Source organism: Typopeltis vanoorti, chromosome 5 (genome assembly GCF_054136105.1).
Source record: "Typopeltis vanoorti isolate ZY-2024b chromosome 5, IOZ_Tvanoo_1.0, whole genome shotgun sequence".
In the NCBI taxonomy this organism is placed as follows: domain Eukaryota; kingdom Metazoa; phylum Arthropoda; class Arachnida; order Uropygi; family Thelyphonidae; genus Typopeltis; species Typopeltis vanoorti.
In genome coordinates this window covers 127,866,552-127,885,530 of record NC_143553.1, presented here as the reverse complement: position 1 = coordinate 127,885,530, position 18,979 = coordinate 127,866,552, and the positions used below count along the sequence as shown (strand labels likewise).

Here is an 18,979-nt window from a genome sequence, read left to right as displayed (position 1 = left end):
ATCAGCCATACTCATTCTAATATTTATATTCCATATCTAACTTGTCATCTTCACTAAAAATTGTGACTAAATATAGATAAATACAACTTGTTCTCTGGACTAACTACTGAAAATTTCATGATGTCATCTGCTTGAAGTAAGGAATAAAATAAATTCTATTTCAGTATATGGTTTGATGCTAGTTTCTTTAAGCCCTAACTTTTTAAAGGATCTGTGAGTGGCTGGTCTCTTGCCTTCACCCATTGCTGATAGTGAGCTCAAGCTGTCAATGAATTGCACCGTTCAGATTACAGAATAGCGCTCACATGTCATGGCTCTAAAGCCTAATAGGCATATATTAAGTCTGAATTAGTGTAAATTCTAGTTGATTTTTTTTTTGAGTTGCATGTTTAAAGATCTGTGTTTCTGGGAAGAAAAAACCCTACTTGCTTATGTGATGTCTGCCAAAGGATTGTAAGAAAGGATTGTAATACAAAGGACTGCTAATCAGCAGAGAAGCTTTTAAAAAAAAGTACCAGAGCAAACTGTATTTTATTAGATAACAAAAATGTTACCTAATCTTTAAATGTTTAAACTAAAGATAATAATATTCTAGATGTCTGTAGTAATTCTTCTGAAAGACTTCTAAATGAAACAAGCAGTGTCAGCACGGTGGTAGAAAGCTCCCAACAGGAATACAGTCAAAGAGTACATGTCCATACTTCAAGTAGAAAAAATCAAAATCTGAAATGTAGAAAGGCAGCTGGAGTAGATGAAATTCAACTAGAAATCTCAAATATGGAGGCATAAAAGTTTTACAGTGGTTGCATTGCATAATTCATAAAGCCTAGTAAGAGGGTCGAATTCCAGATGACTGGAACAGAGCTCTCTTAGTACCCATTTATAAAAATGATAAATAAAACTGAGAATTATAGAGGTAACACCCTACTGAGTGTTCCTGGGAAGATTTATGTAATCATTCTTGAAAAACGGCTAAAAAAAAATTGTGGAAGGGAAGCTTGGTGAAGAAAAAGCTGAATTCAGGCAATTAGAGATTTTCAGGATCAGATTTTGGCTTTAAGACAAATAGTTCATAAATTGTGGGAATATAACAAGGATATGTTTATCATAAAATATTATTACCAGAATCACATTTAATTTTCAACATTATTATCATAATCATTCCTTTTTATACATAATTATTAATTGACTTAAGGAATTCACAACGTACAATACAATATAATTAAATTAAACTTTAATATATATTTCCAATATTTTGGCACAACGACGTCATGTTGCCATTTTCAAGGAACTTACAATAAAGACACGTGCACGCAGGCACTGCATACAGTAAATGAAGACGAAGCAGGAAGCTATCGTTTCTCCTACAAGTCCTGATGGTGCCCCCTAGCGGGTTATGTAGGTATTCTTGGCCGTTGGGCTGAAGGTCTCATGATGTATGTCTCCCAAATTTGGGGCAGTCTCATGCAATCAAATTTGTTGAGGTTTGGCATGTTTCTTAGGGCTGAGGCTGATTCCATGAAAAGTCTTTCAAACTTGAAGTTGCTACGGTGTATTATTGTGGCTTTCTTCCACCGTATTCTGTGGCATGTATCCTGAGCGTGGTCTGCAAGACCAGAGTGGCTATACTGGTGAAACCAGATGTAGTCCTTGTGTTCTGAAATTCTGATATTCTCTGTCCTGCCTGTTTAGCCAAAGTAGGACAGCTTACAGCTGCATGGGACCTGGTATACACCAAGTAGGTCTAGGGGAAGTGGTTGGTCTTTAGTGGGGCAGATAAGAAATGCCAATTTTCTATATCTGTAACAAGAGGTCAAGTCATGTTTTCTTAAGATTTTGGTAATTTTTTCTGAGGTGCCTTGGATCTAGGGAATGGTGATGGATTTAGAGTTATCCTTGTTGTGAAGGGGGGGGGGTTGTGGTTTACTGACAACTGTAATCTGTCCTACTTTGGCCAAACAGGCAGGACAGAGAATATCAGAATTTCAGAACACAAGGACTACATCCGGTTTCACCAGTATAGTCACTCTGGTCTTGCAGACCACACTCTGGATACATGCCACAGAATGCAGTGGAAGAAAGCCACAATAATACACCATAGCAAGTTCAAGTTTGAAAGACTTTTCATGGAATCAGCCTCAGCCCTAAGAAACATGCCAAACCTGCCAACAAATTTGGTTGCATGAGCTTGCCCCAAATTTGGGAGACATGAGACCTTCAGCCCAACGGCCAGGGGGCACCATCTGGACTTTTAGGAGAAACGATAGCTTCCTGCTTTGTCCTTATTTACTGCACGTGTCTTTATTGTAAGTTCCTTTGAAAATGGCAATGTGACGTTGCCAAAATGTTGGAAATATATATTAAAATTTAATTATATTCTATTGTACATTGTGAATTCCTTAAGTCGATTAATAATTATCATAATCAGCATTACATAATTAAGTTTACATTATTATTAATCTCCTATCAACAACTTTCCTACAAATCAATCTATTACTTGTGTGTGCATTCCAATATTGTCATATCTAACACATTTTGTGTTTCTAAGGCACTTTTGACCAAATCAAACTATCTAGACCTTGGTTTTCCTCTGGGTCTCTTTTTGCCATCTTGGCATCAAGCACCTGTTTTGCCTAACCGTTTTTTCACCATTTTATTTAAGTGCCCATAGCACCTTAGATTAGATCTGCTGACACATTCTTGAATGCTAATAATGTCAAGTTCCTTTCTAATATCTCCATTTTTAATATGATTCTTTCACTGATGCTATCAGTTCACTCCCCTAATTTTTCTCAGAACTCTCATATATGTGGTCTCTAATCTTTGATCAAGTGCTTTATTTCTAACCTAATTCTCAGATCCATAACTTAAAATTGGTTTGAACAGGGTCTTATATACTGCTAGTTTGGTGCTTTGGCTTATTTTGCTTTTATTCCATATAAACTTATTCAGCTGGCTATCCACTATAACAGCTTTGCTTATTCTGTTGTCTGTTTACAGGCAACAGAATAAGCAAATTAATCTGCCATCTTAACTAAAAAATGTGCCTAAATAGCTGAAATATTTTACTTGTTCTGTAGGATCTCCATTCAGAATGCAGCTGAAGTTTTCTTTGCTCCTGCCTGTTTTCATAGTTTTTGTTTTTTTATTGCTGATTTTCATGCCAAATTTGTTACAGCTATATTAAATTATTCAATTTAATTAGTGAATCCTGGAGACTTGCACTGCATGTGTTTAGAAGTACAACATCATCAGCATAAAGCAGAGAGCTAAGTTTGACATCTCCAATTCTAATATTAGGTTTGATGCCACTTTCTTTCATAATGTGATCATATAAATGATGAATAAGAATGGCGATGATGTGCATCCTTGTCTTACACTTGATTTAACATCAAACCATCTTCCTGTATTTCCTTCATTTCTAACTGCTGACTGACAACTTTAATGTAGACTACGTATTGCTCTGTATAATGTTTCATTCACCCCACATATAATTATAGTGTTTTGAAAAGCCTTTCTCTGGGCACCTTGTCGTATGCCTTTTTCAAACCTACAAGTACAGATACTGCCATATTCCCACGATTTCTCAAACTGTGGGAATATGACAAGTGAAAATCTGATCTTGACAACCTCTCTTTGTCCTGAAACCAGTTTGTTATTCTCCAAATTTCTTATCACAGTCTTTCTCAACCTCTTTTCAAGTATTCTTGCATAAATCTTACCCAGAACACTTAGTAGAGAAATTTCTCTATAAACGTGTGGACAGACTTATGTGTTCGTCGAACATGTTGTTTATTATTTTAACGGTATAATAGAACACAGAAACTAAGTAAATAATTAATTTATTAACTTGATGCTGATATTTCGCTGGTATTATAACCAGCATCTTCAGAGCACAAAAACACTGTTTGTCACAATACGCGAGACTAAAACAACATGGTGTATATTAACAAAATTGTAGCAGCAACACAAAGACTAGAGTCCTGATTTTGGCGCCCTCTATCTGAAAAAAAAAAAAAAAAAAAAAAAAAAAAAAAAAAAAAAAAAAAAACCGCTATCATATATTGCTAGAGTCCTAGAAAAGTGTTAGTTTTTCCTTAATATGACTGTCTCCCAGATCTTCGGCAAGTTAATACAGCCATATTTGTTGAGATTTGGGGTGTGTTTTAGGGCTTCTGTCGCCTCTAAGAACAATCTCTCTGATTTATATGGGTTTCTGTGTAGTACTTTTGTGTTTTTCCAGTTGATCCTGTGTGCAGGGGTATCCAGAGCATGGTCTGCTAGGCCCGACTTCCCATAATGATATTTCCGGACGTATCGTTTATGTTCGCTGATGCGGATATTCACAGTTCTTCCTGTTTGACCGTAGTAGGCTTCATTGCATGAGCAGGGTACTTGGTAGACTCCTGGATGTGATAAAGGAGGAATGCTGTCCTTGGGTGAGCGGATGAGGGTGGCTAATTTGCTACATGGTCTGAATGTAGTGCGTAGTTTATGTTTAATGAGAATTCTTGAGATCTTTTCGGATGTGCCTTTAATGTAAGGGATGGTGACTGTTTTGTTGTAGTTCTCTGTGGTGGATGGTGGGAGGGGTTTCTTAGGAGTGTTTAGTATTTTGTTTATTTTTTGTGGATTGTAGCCGTTGGCCAAGAAGGTGTGGCGTAAGTGAGTCAGTTCAGCAGTAAGAGCCTTGTCATTTGAACAGATTGCTCTCGCTCTATGGGTTAGCGTTTTTAAAATGCCATATTGTTGAGAAGGATGATGGTGTGATTGTTTGTGTAAGTATCTGCCTGTATGTGTGGGTTTTCTGAAAACTGAAAATGATAAGGAACCATCTGGGAGACGTGTAATGAGTGTATCCAGGAAGGGCAGACAGTTGTTGGCTTCCGGTTCCATAGTAAAGTGGATTTTTGGGTGTTGGCTATTTAAATGTGCTAGGAATGTTTTCAATGTCTCAGGGCCATGTGGCCAAATGGCAAGCACATCATCAACATAGCGTAGCCAAAGTGTTGGTTTGAGAGTGGCTGTATTGATTGCTTGTTTTTCCAGGTGTTCTATGTAAAAGTTGGCTAGGGGGGGAGAAAGGGGGGAGCCCATGGCTGTCCCATCAATTTGTTTGTATATTTTCCCTTTCCATGTGAAATATCCTGCATGTATTGTGAATTTGAATAGTTCAAATATATCAGGGGGGAAGTGTGACTTCAGTAGATTGAGGGTTTCTATTAGTGGTACATTTGTGAATAGTGAAGTGATGTCAAAGCTTACTATTAAGTCTGAGCTTTTTAGGGTGAGGTGTTGTAAGATGCTTTTTAGGTGTGCTGAATTTTTGATAAAGGAGGGAGAATTGTTAGTGAGAGTGGCTAGTAGCTTTGCTAAATGTCTAGCCAGTTTGTATGTGGGACTATTTATACTGTCCACAATTGGGCGTAGGGGTGTGCCTGGTTTGTGAATTTTTGGTGATCCATAGATCCTCGGTGTTCTAACATGGAAGGGTTTGAGTTTGTTAACTGTGTCTTTGGGCCAGGAAGTGACTTTTTTTAATAATTTTCGTGCCTTATTCTTTTGTGTGTTGGTGGGATTGCGATCTATAATTTTGTATGTTGACTGATCTTGTAATAGTGTGTGCATTTTGTTTTCATATTCAGTTGTGTCCATCACCACGGTTGCATTTCCTTTGTCTGCTTTTGTTATGGTAATCTGGCTGTTGTTGTGTAGCTCTTTTATAGCCATGAATTCCTTATGTGGGATATTACTTTTTGGAGGCTTGGACTTGATTAGGATGTTGGCCACATCTAAACGTATGTTGTTAGCTATTGTTGGAGGCAGGTCGTAAATTCCTCGTTCGATGGACGCCATTATTTCGGCTTTTGGAACTTGCTTGGGAGTTATGGTAAAGTTGTGCCCTCGACTTAAAGCAGTTGTGGCTTCTTTGCTTAAGGTGAGTGACGATAGATTCACAACGACGAGGTCTTGTTGTAATTGCGGTCGTTGTATGGTGTTCCGTTGTTGTAGATTTTCGAACTTCTTTTGGTGCCGGTTTTTGACTCTGTCGAATTCTTTTTTTGCCGTTGCGTCGGTGATGTTCTCTAAGATCTGCCAAAGTTCCGTATTTAGAATATTATGCAGTGATTCTCGTAGTGCGCTGATGGTTGTATTTGCTTGTGCTAATTCCCGGCGAGTGGTGTTAATTTGTTCGCGTAAAAGCGCTACACTCGCTCGTTTATAGATGCGTTGGGCTTTGGCCGAGTGGAACTTGTTTTTGATTTTAAAACAGTTCGGTATTAATTTGGTGTCTCGGCACCTCTTTAAGAAGGCTAACCTGTTTAGTTGCCGCGCCAATTTCAACTTCCACTTACCATATCGTCGTGTCTTGCGTACGATATCGTCTCCGTGAAGAATCCTTAAACGTGTGGACAGACTTATGTGTTCGTCGAACATGTTGTTTATTATTTTAACGGTATAATAGAACACAGAAACTAAGTAAATAATTAATTTATTAACTTGATGCTGATATTTCGCTGGTATTATAACCAGCATCTTCAGAGCACAAAAACACTGTTTGTCACAATACGCGAGACTAAAACAACATGGTGTATATTAACAAAATTGTAGCAGCAACACAAAGACTAGAGTCCTGATTTTGGCGCCCTCTATCTGAAAAAAAAAAAAAAAAAAAAAAAAAAAAAAAAAAAAAAAAAAAGAACTGTGAATATCCGCATCAGCGAACATAAACGATACGTCCGGAAATATCATTATGGGAAGTCGGGCCTAGCAGACCATGCTCTGGATACCCCTGCACACAGGATCAACTGGAAAAACACAAAAGTACTACACAGAAACCCATATAAATTGTCTTTGTGTTGCTGCTACAATTTTGTTAATATACACCATGTTGTTTTAGTCTCGCGTATTGTGACAAACAGTGTTTTTGTGCTCTGAAGATGCTGGTTATAATACCAGCGAAATATCAGCATCAAGTTAATAAATTAATTATTTACTTAGTTTCTGTGTTCTATTATACCGTTAAAATAATAAACAAAATTTCTCTATAATTCTCACATTTTTAGTTTTATTCCCTTTTTTGTAGATGGATACTATGAGAACTTGACTCCAATCTGACCAGTCCCTCTGAATTATGCCGTGTAGCCACTGCAAAACTTTTATACCTCCATACTTAAGCATTTCTGGTTGAATATCATCTACTCCAGCTACCATCTATTCCACATTTCAAGATTTTGATAGCGTTTTCTATCTCAAGTATTGATATTTACTCCTCTTTGCATTCCTTTTTCTGAAAATTTTCTAGTATGGTTCTGTCACTGCTTGGTTTGTTTAACAGTCTTTCAAAGTAATTACTTCAGACACATCTAATATATCTTTGTCTTCAGTTTCCATGTCACCTTGATCATCTTTGATTCCTTTTACAGTACTCTTTCCTTCATTTTTAAGTTCTCCAATAGCCTCCAGAACATTTTGCCACTTCCCTGATATTTATTTTCTATATTTTTACCAAAGTCTTTCCATGACTTTTGTTTAGCTACTTTTACACACAGCTTGGCTCTTTTACATTTTTCTTTGTATTCTTTTAGGGTATCTGCCAACTTAATTATTAGGAAATTTTGGTTTGCTTTCTTCTTTACCAGGACTGCTATTTTAACTTCTTGCCCACCGTGGTGTTCTTATTTTTCTATCCTTGCAGACAACTTCACCACATAGGGTATCTGCCAACTTAATTGTTAGGAAATTTTGGTTTGCTTTCTTCTTTACCAGGACTGCTATTTTAACTTCTTGCCCACCGTGGTGTTCTTTATTTGTAAAATTTTTGGCTAAGTTTCAAAGCAATTGTTAATATAGAAAAACACTAACAAGAACAACAATTTAATTGAAAGCATGTGATGTTATGTACACTATCAGCTGCAGGAAATTGCTCCATCTGCATTAATAATTCAAAATAAATTACAGTAAATTAATTTAGTTAATAAATTATTTTTAAACATATAGAAAAATTAATTACAAATTAAGGAACATGTGAATGGTGAGTATTAGTTAATATAACTTCCCAAAATTGAGAAAATTTTAGGCAATCGCTTTTGTTCGGCTTGGGTTGTGAACAGGGCTGTACTTACCCTTTTCCTGAGATGGGTGAGGCCTGAGGTACTAGAGTGCTCTGGGCTCCTCATTGTTTGAGCTCTTAAATTGGCTCTAATTTTTCGGGGCTCTCAGCTAGAGCCTTGTGCTCTTGTGCATAAGTTCGGTCCTGGTTGTGAATGTGTGCTTCGCAGCTTTCTTTATAGAGTCTTTCCGGAAGAAAGTAACTTTTGTATGACATTTTGGTTTTGCTCCATTGAATCCTGTGTTTCGTAGTTAATGCATGGCTTGCTAAACCAGATTTGTTGGGTTCTTTAAGAAAAATGTATTCCTGATGTTCTTTAAGATCAATTTGTGGAGATTGACCAGTTTGTCCATAATAACGTAAGCCACAAGAGCAGGAGATTCTGTAAACTCCAGGATTAGAAAGAGGAGGATATTTGTCTTTAGGTGAGATAAGGAATGTATTAAGTTTGCAAACTGGATGGAAAGCGACTTATATGTTAATATGTCGAAGTAATCTTGCTATTTTTTCTGAAAGTCCTTTTAACACACTATTCAATTCCAATTCTGGTAATTTCTTCTTGAAGCAGGTTAGGATGATGGCCATAGTATTGATTATTTTTTGATAGTTTTTACATTATAGCCATTAGCAATAAAGGTAGTGTTCTGATAATAAACAGTTCTTTGTTTAGAAGAGAATCTGTAGAACAAATTTTATGAGTTATGTCGACTAAGGATTGGATTACACAATATTTCTGACAAGGTGATGATGAGAGTTAGAATCAATGTATTTACCAGTATGAGTTGGTTTTTTATATACTGAGAACTGTAGCCTACCATTTGGTTGATGTAGAATGAGAACATCCAGAAAAGGAAGATAATTGTTGTCTTCTACTTCCAGGGTAAATTTGATTCTTATGTTTATTGAATTAATATTTTTCAAGAAATTCATGAAGATCAGACAAGGAAGAGTTCCATACATCAAATACATTATCAACATATCTGTACCAAACCAATGTTTGGTACAGATATGTATATAATGTATATGTTTAGGTGAAAAAACTTCCAGAATATGTTGTTCAAAATGTTCCATAAAGTAATTGGCTAGATTTGGGGTAAGGGGAGACCCCATATCTGTTCTCTCTATCTGTTTATTCAGTATGTTCTGGCATCTAAAGTGTCCTGAATTAATGACAAAGTCAAATAATTTTACAATTTCTGGAGGAAAGTCTTTATGAAGCAATTCAATTATATCGTCAGAGGGATATTTGTAAAGAGTGAGAATACATCAATACTTATTAGAAAACTTACCTACGTGTACTGAAAATTCTGCTTCCTTCATAAAAAAATTCAATAGATTTTAATAATGAAATTTCAGGATTATCTTTACAACCTACAGATCTTCCAGATCTTCTGGAGTGTGTCAAAAGTTGCATCATGGAACAAAGAGCTGTAATAAAATTTTACTGTGAATTAGAAAAAACTGCTATAGAAGTGTACCAAGACCTAAAAAAAAAGTTTACGATGATGACTGTCTGAGTTGTGCGCAGGTGTTCTGTTGGTTTTCAGTGTTTAAAGAGGGGAGGGAGTCCCTGGAGGATGAACCACACTGTGGATGACCAATTTCTGCAATGAAAATGTGGTGAAAGCTAGTGATATTGTTGCTCGTGACAGGTGAATAACCACCAGTCTACTCGCCTGTTCAGTAAGAAAATCGGCAGATTAATCTTAAAAAGTGATTTGCACAAGAGGAAGATTTGTTTGAGGTTTGTGCCACACACACACACACTGACACATGAACAGAGAGAGCACCTGGTTGCATGTTGTCAAAGTTTCATCCATGCAGTTGATCAAGATCATGATGTATTGCAAAGAATTGTCACTGGTGATGAAAGCTGGTGTTTCAAGTTTGATCCGGAAACGAAATGCCAGAGCATGGAATGATGTGAAACGTCTTCTCCCTGGCACAACTAGGTCAGGTTGCATAAATTGCGCTTCATGACAATGGTCATTGTTCTTTTCAATGCTGCTGGAATTATCCACTGCAAATTTGTTCCTGAGTGCACCACAGTGGACAACAATGCACTTAGGAATGAATTTGTGTTGGATTAGGAGGAATGCAATGTCTGTACTCCCTCATGCAACGTGTCAGGAATGAACTATTCCACTGCAACAATTGCTTTATGTTACACTACAACATGCCAAGACACTGTGCACCGTCCGTGAAGCAGTTTCTGGCTTCAAAGTCAAGCTTTGTGATCAAATCAAACCCCTCCCCAGTTACTAGATTTGGCTTCTGAAAATGAAAATAGGCAGAAACATTGAAAACGTCAACTGTATCCTGAATAGACAACTGTAGAACAAGTAAAAGATTTCAGCTATTTAGGCACAATTTTTAGTCATGGTATGGTATAGAGTCAACTGAATAAATTTATATGGAACAAGAAAGAAATTAGGCAAAACACTAAATTAGTTGTATGCAAGGCAGTGTTCAAACTAGTTTTAACTTATGGATCTGAAAGCTTGGTTAGAAATAAAACACTTGATCAAAGACTGGAGACCTCTGATATGAGAGTTCTGCGAATGATTAGTGGCGTGAACAGATAGCATCAATGGCAGTATTAAAAAATGAGGAAATTAGGAAAGAACTTGCCATTGTTAGCATTCAGGAATGTATTAGTAGAGCCAAAATCTCGGGTAGTATGGTCACTTAAACAGAATGGAGAGAAAAGATTAGCAAAACATATTTTTCTTCCTTCCTTTGCCAGGAAGGAGGAAAAATACCCCTAGGAAGACCAAGATGTAGATGGATTGATATAGTAAAAAGTGCCTTAAAAGACAGAAAAGACCTGATAATGTTGAGTCTTGACAGATATCAGATTAATTTGGAGGAAAATTGTTGATCAGAAGTTAGTAATGATGTAACTTTTTCTTGTACTACTATCATAATCATCCTGTACATCAAATTCCTGATAGGACAGTACTTATCAGGAATTTGATGATGATGAAAAAAATATTAATATAATCCAGTGCTGTTTTTTTTGGATGGTATTAATAGTGAAATGTAACATATGGAAGTTCTATCATTTTATTCAACTTTTTCTTTTATCAAAGAATGCATATGGGCACTTACTGTTTTCCATAAAAAAAAAAGGACTGATAGAATCTAACATTAAATTATAATAATAGACTAAAAAAAGAGCCAAAAGGCTTCAGTTCGGTGATGTAAAATTACATAGGCAAAGTAGATTTTAGATCCAACTTTATTTCAAAGCTGAATGTTTTTAGAAACTATGAAAATTTCGTAAGTTCACCTGAGAGCTTACGAGAATACAATCCTTGGCATCCCCAAGTTGCCTTAGTTTGCACTACTTAAAAGACATGAGCACTGTCCAAGCGTCCATATATTCGCCTTTTATTAGTGCACTTGATAAAGGTTTCCAAGTGTCACTTCACTTGGGCAATGCTCATATCTTTTAAGTAGTGCAAGCTATGGTAACTTGGAGATGCCATGGATTGTATTCTTATAAGCTCTGTATTGTATTCTCGTAAAGCTTGACAGCTGTCAGGAAATCCCAAAGAGTTTTTTTGTTATGTGGCAAGTAAGAGGAAGAATGACTATGGAAGATTAACTTTAATGAGTGATGGGTGTCAGTAGAGTGGACAATACCAATGTAGGATGGAAAATGATGTTATTAATGTTGAACATGTGGCAGAAAAAATACAGGGGGAACAAAATGGACATTAATAAAGAAATAGCAAGCTCGAATGTTATTGCTTCACAGGACAAAGTGTGAAATTGAAAAATTGCAGAATCAGCAAGAACTTAGCAGGACCAAGAAGAGAAAGACACAAGTGGTCCAGAGTAGTAATAAAGACCGAGCAAAAAAAAAAAAAAACAAGTTAAGGAGAAAATTATTTATAGAGACTCAGTGATCAGGGGAGTACTTAATGAAAGTGTGACAAAATTGTATTTCCCTGGTGCAAAAATTCAAGATATTAGGTGAAGATTGTAATCTTCTACCATGCTATGATAAAGGCGAACTGAGGAGGAGGGCATTGCTAGCTAATGTCTATATGTAGGTTGTGCAGAAAGGATAATGTAGGATTTGTGGACCTGTGGTCTGTATTTGATGGAAAGGATTTGTACAGTGCTGATGGACTACATCTGGTTTGGTGTTAGGTGTCTAGAGAGCTTTGTTCACTGAGCATGCTGAAGTGCAGTTCAGTGAAACTTAAGCAGTTAGGGTGGAAGCAGGTGAGTTTATGTAAAGGCACCCATGAGGTGAGTGAGGGTGTGAATGACCAAGTAAATAGTCTCTCAAGCAAAAATATTGAATAGGGTGGTCAATTCAGAAAGTAAAGATGGTGGAGCCCTAAAGGGATGCTGCAATTTCTATATACTAATGCCAGAAATATATCAGGAACAAGATGGAGGAGTTTTTGGCACTGGTTAGTGCAACCTTGCCAAAAGTTACATGCATTAGTGAGTCTTGGTTAACAGCAGATGATGCAGTTACAAGGATAGAATGTGAAGGGTTTAATATTTTCAGGGAAGATAGGATGGTTGATATTCTGTGCTTGATTATAATGTTTGCAGCCATCTTCCATGCTATCACTCTCTCATTTGATTTGAAAAGGATGTAGTACGATTCATCAGTTCATATCACAGACTTCCATGGTTCTGAAGTTTGATATGTGAATATAGTTTGTGCTTGTTGATTGCTAGATTTTATGTTTTGCTTATGGACAATTATTCTTTTGTATAAATTGAGACTGTGTAGCACTTTATGTAGTGTCCTACTGTTAATCTGTAGACTTTTTGAACTCTTGGTTTGTTTACATGACAAGATTTCTTTTCCTCTCTGAGAACCCTTTGGTCCATTGACATTAGCTTTCTGGACTTCCAGTACGTTACTTGCCTGATATGCTCTCCTCACATTTTTAGGTTAATATTGTTGCCTACAGTTCATTTTGAGTGATAAGGTCCATCAATGTGTCACATTTTCTGGCAACCTGTGATAATATCTTTTTTGAAGTCTAAGTTTTCCATGTGTTGTTAATAAATAATTTGCCAAACATATATCCCTAAAGTCAACAGTATACAGATTAACAGTTGACTCTAGGGATATGTACACTAAGGATGAACTACATTTTTATCTATGGACAAATTTATAATTTGTCCATGGATAAAATTATCCTGTATTGCCAGCATACTAATAAATTATATTACACAAATGTGTTATAAATTTCATACAAATTAAATTGCAATAAGTTTTTGGCAAAAGCGACAAAGTTTCTTTGGATGTAGTTAAGGAATTAATGTACAGTGCTTACAGAAAACTATGAGGAGAAACATTTCAGTATGCAATATATCTATCCAAACTGCTATGTAGCTCTCACGACATCGTATCATGCTTAACACCAAATGATCAAGGAGTTCTTGAGGCAAACTGGCCCACTCCTCCTTCAGAGTAAGGAAAAGGCCTTATTTTTTCTGAAGGGGAATTTCGAGGAACAATGTATCTCTCTATTGTATCCCAATGTGTTCTTTTGGGTTGTAATCTGGGGAGTGTGCTGGCCACTTGATTTGAAGTATCTCCAATGCTCGTGTATGATGTGAAGTAGCATTGTCATTCATAAAAATGAATTCTTCACCTAACAGCACCATGGAACATTCGAACTCGATGCTGAAGAATTTCATTGCAGTATCATTCTCCAGTCATAGTCCCTTTTTTCCAGCACTTGTAGCTCGGTGCATCCATTAAGCATAATGCCTCCCCATACCATGACCCCAGTATCACTGTGTCTATCCCTTTCAAGAACATTCTCACTCACGATGGTGAGCAGTACCACTTTCACTGATCAAGTGTCATCTAGAATCAGAGGAAAGAGTAAAATGACTCTCATCAGTAAAGAGCACATTTAATCCATTGGTGTCTTGTCAAATTTTATGGATACAACATCACTGAAAATGTACTCTACAATGGGCTGTGGATAAAGGGACACAGGCTACAAGCATATAGATCTGTTTGTCACAGATATCTTGCCACAGTTTGTTGAGATATCTGCATACCTGTGCTTGAATGGAGCTGACTTGCCATGGTGCCTTGATTATCTTTTGCTATTATAACCAAAAATCTATCTTCATGCTCCATGGTAGAAAGAGGGTGACCTCTTCTGAGGTCACCCTCTCTGCCTAGAACTGAATATAACACTATGTTGAACTCTCTGGCAATATCAGTAATTCTGTAGCCTTCTTGAAGCTTCCCAATAATTCTTCCCCCATGTGAAATCATCTATGTGTTGTCTTTGAGACGTTACAAGACATTCAAGTTTGCAACTTTATTCCTTCACGAAAAGAGCTTTTTTCAAGCACAATTTGCTTAACACAGCCTTTTTGCCTTTTATCCTGCTGAGTGCTACCATGTGACCCCTTTGCGCATTATTCGAAAATTTGAATGCACACCCACTTTCTACTCAACATCGTAGCTTATGAAAATTGCCACAAGTCGATTTGTCTGAATTTGCGGTTGTAATCTTATAAATAGTGTTTGTTGTTAGGTTTTGGACACCAGTGTATTTGTTTTCTATAATGGTATATAGTGGGATGAGAAGCACATACATATCGATGCATATTCTGAAATGTATTATCTCAATTTTATTTCTGATTTCTGTATGTGTATGTAACTTCTGTTGCAGAGAAATGAAATATAGAATGTTTTCTATTGATATGTTTTACAGATTTCATAGGGGGGATTTATATAGGATACTTTTCATATTCAGTTAACACATGCTCATTTACCAAATGAATATTCTCATAATAGATTGATAAAATAGTGAACATCATACTTTTAGTGGTGAATAATAATCTTTAAAAAAAAAGATAAAATAGTATATGAGAGTTTTAATTTAACTAAATTTTTAAACAGTTTTTGTCCAAATGTAATTAAGTGTAATTAGTTAAAAAGTTATCAAAATATTTTAATAGCTTTAAATTATTCATAATAGTGCTTCACGGTATAAACAACACAAAGAGAGGGGGGAAAAATGTGATTTATAATGATGATATCTATGAGCATATCAGCATTTACAGTGTTACGTATGGTTTGTTCTCTTGCTAGTGTTAAGATAATGCCATGCTTTGTAACAAGCTCTAGCTTGTTACAAAGTGTTAAGATAAGATAATGCCATGTTAAGATATACATAATGCTTAGTGTTAAGATAATGCCATGCTTTGTAACAAGCTCTAGCTTGCTTCAAAGATGGTACTTTTTGCAAATTATTAAATGCAAGATCTCTTGAAACCTCATTTAGCTTCATCACTAGAAAATAGGTTCACAATCTGGTGAATGTGGTTTGCACAGAGAAGCTGATGGAAAATTGATAGTATTCGATGAAGTCTTGCTTTCAGAAACTCCTTGGCACACATTGTGTGAGATAGAGAATCCATTTTGTTTGAAAATCTTCTCTAAAATCTCATTCATGTAGAGAATATATGATGTACAGTGTTTGTGTTCATTGTGCAGTAATGGTGAATATTTGTTGAAGGAATAAGATTTAAAGATGGCACTGGTTGAAATGAAACATGCTATGTGTGGCGTATGAATTTCTATCAAATGACTTAGCATATTCACACTGCCGCTTTGCAAGAAACCATGCCTGTACTAAAGATGCTCAACAGAGGTACCTATTTGTCTCATACCATAAAAACATACATTTTGGGGGAGTGTAGGAGCAAGTAGTTCCTCCGATACCAGAAATTTGGCTCTTCAGTTAATCTTTCTGTAGGTGCTATCTTGTATGTAACTAAACATAAGTCTGCCTGTTTGTTGCACTCTGGGCTGCATGTGGAGGCAGCAATATGGAGAGTGTCTGAATGATCTTGTCTGTCTTTAATAATTTACTATGTTAGTCTGATAGTCAAAATCAGAAACAGCATGTATATACTGATATGCTCTTAAAAATCTAGAATGTATGTTCACGTTCTTTCAAGAACTGCAAATGTATGTTAATATAATAACATGGATTATGATAAAATTTCTTTCATAACCCATGAAAGAAATGTTTTTATAACCTGTATATTTCATATAATTTTACCCAGAATTTGCTCACTGATTCGCTAATATTTTCAGGTTGGGAATATTGGTTCTTTCTTGGATGTTGATATTCCATTAAAATACTGTACTCGACTTTTAAGCTCTTCTTTTCTTTTAACTGGATCTAAAGATGGATTAATGCCAGACAGAAATGTACGAATAAGTGTAAAGTCATTAGCCTTAAACTGCCTGAGTGGAGTATTTGTTCTTTATCCTAAAGCTTTCTTCCTTGATTTAAATAAATCTGATAATTCTGAGGAGAATAAAGGTAACTTTTAATAAGTCTATATCAGAAATTGTTCATTTTTGATTTACATTTGCTTTACTATCCTTAAGATCTGATAGAATGAGATACACTGCAAACAAAAATGAATGAATAACTGTGCTGCTTTATATTGCCAATGGAAAGTATTCTGCATTCAAAACCTTTCTTTCCAGATAAATCTGGAAAGAAAGGTTATGCTGTGTATGCTGAATTTTCAGGAAAAGAATAAAAAAATTTAAAGAAAGGAATTCAAAATTTTGGACCCCTTTCTTTAAAATCTGAGAATTTTTTTTTTTAAAAAAATTATAAATGCCACAGTTTTATTAACAACAAAATTATTACATTTATTGATATCTTTTATTTAAATAAATCTGATAATATGTTTCTTGCAATATGTTTCATTTTATTTAATATTTAGAATCAATATTTCCAGGCTATTTGACTTTTTTAAATTACACCTATTCCCCCATTTATTCTGTCTTTTGATATTGCAGGATCTTGGGGACATATGGATTGAATGTTGAAGCTACATAACTGGGAGAAGATGTATGCATTGCTTATAGGGTATATGGAGATGACTGGCATATGATTTAATGCCTAGTCCTAGACTTACCATAAAATTTTTTTATCAAACCGGGACATTTTTGAGAGTTTGCTCAAAACAGAAAGTAACGTCTTCTACGTTAAGTACTTATGATTCACAAGGCTAAATAACGGAGAGGTTAACAAAAAACAACATTTTCGTAGTAATAATTTTAATTACTCTTAACTGAACATAACTTATTATTAAAAAGTTATTAATATTTATCACTAGTGTGAACTTTCTTTAAAATTTCTTTGTTATTTTTAATCGCGTAGAAAAATTCACTACAATTTAGTTCACTATTAAGTTTGCAGCGCAATACAAAAAATACAGCTTTTACTGTTGATTCAGCCATTCTACCTCTTTCTTCAGACCATATGTTATTCATTATTGAGAATATCTTTTTAACAGGTGAAGATGTGCCTGGCAGGCTGAAAATGTATTCTATAATTTGGACAAGATTGGGCAGTGAAATGTTATTTTCTTTGAAATGACTGAATAGTTGTATCTATTTTTCTTCGCAACTTGTATTTTTCAAAATGTCATAGTTTGCCAACCAAAAAGCTTTTGCAATCACCACTTCATCAAACATCCATGGTTTATTGCATTATTGCAAGAGTTTCATTGATTTTTTCACCTGAAGCTTCAATTTCTGACAAAGTTAATTCATTGTTGTTTATCCAAGTAAAAGATTCTGCTCCACCAAAACTGTTTTCCCAAAGTTCAATGTAAGAAAGACATCGGTCATAAAATTTTGTAAACTCTTGTAGTATTGTATTAATATTAATACTTCCATTATTTTCCAGTATTCTAAAAAGCTTTTTTGCTTCTTGAGGTATAAATTTATTATCACGCCTTTCCTCAAGATTTGTTTTTAATTTTCTAAGTTCAATGACAATATCTGTTGCACTCGCTTTTGTACTTTCCATAATCAAGATAGATTTGTTAAACAATTTGAGTTGCCTGTGCACAAACCACAAATACATTTCACCACAATCATTATCAAAGAACTGTTTTATCATCACTGGATTCTTGTAAAATAAAATATGATTTCAGTCCCTCATAGATTTCAAGTATTCTGTCAATAGCTGGAAGTAGTGAAAGAAAATGGGCGTTGCCATGTTGAAGAACCTTTTTATACTCTACATCTACAAATTAACAGATCGCTTTTAGTTGAGTGACTCAAACTGTATAAATGTGGAAATATTTATAAATTTTGACTACTAAAGCTTCTATTTCAATAAGTAGAACATCAACTGTAGTTTGAAGACAGTTGTGAACGATGTGAGCACTGCAACCAATGCCCACAATATTTCTTCCTAGTTCCTTCTTCAATTGACTGTAAATATTATTTTCTCCTCTCCTTTTTACATCCCCAAAATTGGTATTGCAGTTATCTCCACAAAATCCAATAATTTTTTTTGTTATATTATGAGTTTTCATAACTGACATTAAATGGTTTGTCAGTATTTCTGCAGTTTCACTGGGAACTGATTGAAAGTCTAAAAGTTTAACTTTTACTCCACAATCTGGTGCAAAATTCCGCACAACACATGGCACAGTTTTAATTTCTTTCCTGTTGGAAGAATTAATTGATATCGTCACAAAATTTGTTTTGTTTAAATCTTCACAAAGTTACTGAAACAACAGTGGTTCAATCACATTAACAGTGACAGCTTCACATTTTGTTCTACCCAATCTAAACTTTGTTTCAAAAATCTTTGATATCAATTTAGATGAACAATCAGCAGACTTAAAGCTGAGATTGTGAATAGCAACATGAAATGCAAAAGTTGCTTCTTTAGCAGCTATTAAAAATTCTTTGTCACTTGGATCGGCACCTTTAAAATATGACAATATCTCTGAGGAAGTTCCTGCTGCTGCTGCTAGACTAGCCCTATGTTTTGCACATGTCAAGTGATTTTTTATGTCCAAATGCCC

The 18,979-nt window shown here is 35.4% G+C and overlaps 1 protein-coding gene across 1 annotated transcript in view; it reads left to right on the top strand.

The window, feature by feature from the left end:
• htt (huntingtin) overlaps positions 1-18,979 on the top strand; it is a 1,164,033-nt gene that overhangs the window by 277,883 nt on the left and 867,171 nt on the right. Inside the window, exon 12 of the mRNA XM_090393484.1 lies at positions 16,227-16,458. Within this exon, the coding sequence (XP_090249610.1) occupies positions 16,227-16,458 (232 nt within the window). The remainder of the gene's footprint in view (positions 1-16,226; positions 16,459-18,979) is intronic.